General features: G+C 30.9%; 1 protein-coding gene across 1 annotated transcript; it reads left to right on the top strand.

The window, feature by feature from the left end:
• Positions 1 to 80: 80 nt before the first annotated feature.
• LOC108574481 (major facilitator superfamily domain-containing protein 8) lies at positions 81 to 2,064 on the top strand. The gene is made up of 8 exons (XM_017937087.1): positions 81 to 158; positions 222 to 465; positions 549 to 637; positions 713 to 932; positions 1,008 to 1,107; positions 1,180 to 1,314; positions 1,385 to 1,494; positions 1,595 to 2,064. Exons 1-8 carry the CDS (start codon positions 96 to 98, stop codon positions 2,062 to 2,064), a joined length of 1,431 nt encoding a protein of 476 aa, XP_017792576.1. The 5' UTR covers positions 81 to 95.
• Positions 2,065 to 2,514: the final 450 nt, after the last annotated feature.

Genomic DNA, 2,514 nt, shown 5'->3' with positions numbered 1-2,514 from the left:
ATTATAGTAGAACCAATGTCCCTGTGGATGATAACTTGGAAACTGTTTCTGAGAGAAAAGAACGATGGAGGAGCATATATGTAATTTATTTTACTATGTTCCTTATGTCTCTTGGTTTCAGTATTATACTCACAGGTGTATGGCCATATCTTGATAAGGTAAATACATCAAAGATGATAAATTTTAACATAATATTTCAATATTTTGGATGAATATTGCAGTTGGACAAAAAAGCTGGTAAAGAATTCATGGGATATGTAATTGCTGCTAATCCTTTGGCACAAATGTTATTTTCACCTCTAGTGGGATGGTGGGGAGATAAAAGGGGATCTATAAGAATACCACTTTTATCAACATTAGCTCTTTTTACATTTGCTTCAGGAATGTATAGTGTTCTTGAAATTGTACCAGGTGATCGAAAAATATACATGGTAGCTGCTAGATTCTTGGTTGGCATTAGTTCTGGTTAATATTTTACTTAATTTAATTTTGTCAAATAAAATGGAAAGCTCATTATTCATTTTTGTAATGTATCAATATATTTTCAGCTAATATTGCTATAGCACGATCTTATCTCTCAGCAGCTACAAAAGTTGTAGAAAGAACACATGCTGTTTCTATGGTATCTCTCGCTCAGGTAATATAATTTAACATTATTTTACAATGCAAGTTAATACAATTTTTTATAGAGACTTATTTTATAATTTACTAGGTGCTAGGATTTGTGGTGGGTCCTGGTTTACAATCTGTAGTTACACCTCTTGGAGAGAATGGTGTATATTTTATAAATTTACCTGTTAATATGTATACTATGCCTGGTTGGATAAATGTTATATTGGGAATTCTTAATTTTATTTTATTCCTGCCATGGAATTTCACAGAGCACAGGATTGCTATTCGTGAAGCTATGCAAAGTGAGGGAAAAGCAACAGGTAAAAAATTTGTAAATTAACTAATGATAGGTAAATCAATTAGATCTGACTAAAGAATTTATTTGTTAATTATAGAGGAAGAAACACTGAAGTCTATAAAACCTGACAATCTAGCAGCTTGGACATTAATTTGTGCCTTTGCTGTCTTAGTATTTAATTTTGTACTCATTGAAACGTCAGTACAATAATTTTGTTCACATATCATTCTTATTCATGCCATGTTTTATATTCTTTTATTTCTTTGCAGACTTGGCACCTCTTTAACTATGGAACAATTTGCATGGTCGAAAGCAGAAGCTTTATACTACATGGGTATATTAATGAGTACTGGAGGTGTTGTGTCTTGCATTACATTTTGTATGATTGAACCTTTATGTAAAAGGTATAAATCTTTTATAGAAACAAGTTACAGAAACACGACACCTTTCTATTTATTTTTCTAATATTTTTAGATTTAACGAACGTACTGTAATGTTGTGGGGTGGATTTCTATTCATGGTAATAGGGCGGATATTATGTATCCCATGGGGACCAGATCCTCCAAAAATTGCCTATGTTGAATGTAAGTACACAACGTTTGAACTTAATCGCACGTCGTTTACCATTAATTGCACGCATAAAAGATTTTTTATTTTTATACAAATTTATATTATATTTTACAGCATTAGACAATGTTACAAATGACTTGAATGGTACAGAAATCTTAGGATGTCCAAGTACTCAAGAATGGTGTTTCTATACACCACAACTCACGGTCGTACAGTTTTTCATTGGGTTCGGATTTACTGCTATAGGTTACCCCTTAGGAGTTACTTTAATACAAACTATTTTTAGTAAAGTATTAGGACCTCAACCACAAGGTGTTTGGATGGGCTTAATAGTAGGTGCTGGATGTGCGTCTCGTGTATTAGGTCCAGTATTTGTTAGTGTAATTTATACTCGTTTCGGAACATATCATACGTTTGGTATTACTGGTTTAACATTAATAGTATCTATGATATGGTTGCAAATTGTGAATAAACGATTAGTTCCGCTAGGAGGAAGTGCTCTAAAAAATGAAGAAAAACCTGATACAGAAATTCCATTGGTTCATCTTAAATCTAATGACGTTCGAGAAATAAATGATGCATAAAAAAGGAACAAAAATGAGGAATATGATAGTGTAGCAATCATTACACTTTTAGTGCAATTTTATTTTTGCGAGCTTCTGCATACGTATATACTACTGCCATTAAGAATTGATTACAAATATAATTATATTATTATGAGATGCAGGTATATTTTTTATGGATATTTACAGATTTATAACACATGTTTTACATATATAAGGATTGCAAATAAATGTACGAGTAACAGAAAAATGTAACCAGGATAAGAGTTTTAGAAGACTGTAAACATTTTTATAAGAACGAATTTGTCCAGTTTTATGCTCAAACTATTTTTATATTAAGGTTTTATATAGAAAGCAAGATTGTAAATGAAAATTGTACATAGTACAATATTTTTAACGAAAACAAACTAACCATTATGGTACAAAATGAATTTTAAAAAATTGATTAAACTTATATTTTATGATGTCGGT

This window comes from Habropoda laboriosa, unplaced genomic scaffold (assembly GCF_001263275.1).
Source record: "Habropoda laboriosa isolate 0110345459 unplaced genomic scaffold, ASM126327v1 scaffold46, whole genome shotgun sequence".
Lineage (NCBI taxonomy): Eukaryota > Metazoa > Arthropoda > Insecta > Hymenoptera > Apidae > Habropoda > Habropoda laboriosa.
The sequence above is the reverse complement of the archived record's forward strand: the minus strand, read 5'-3'. Positions and strand labels throughout refer to the sequence as shown.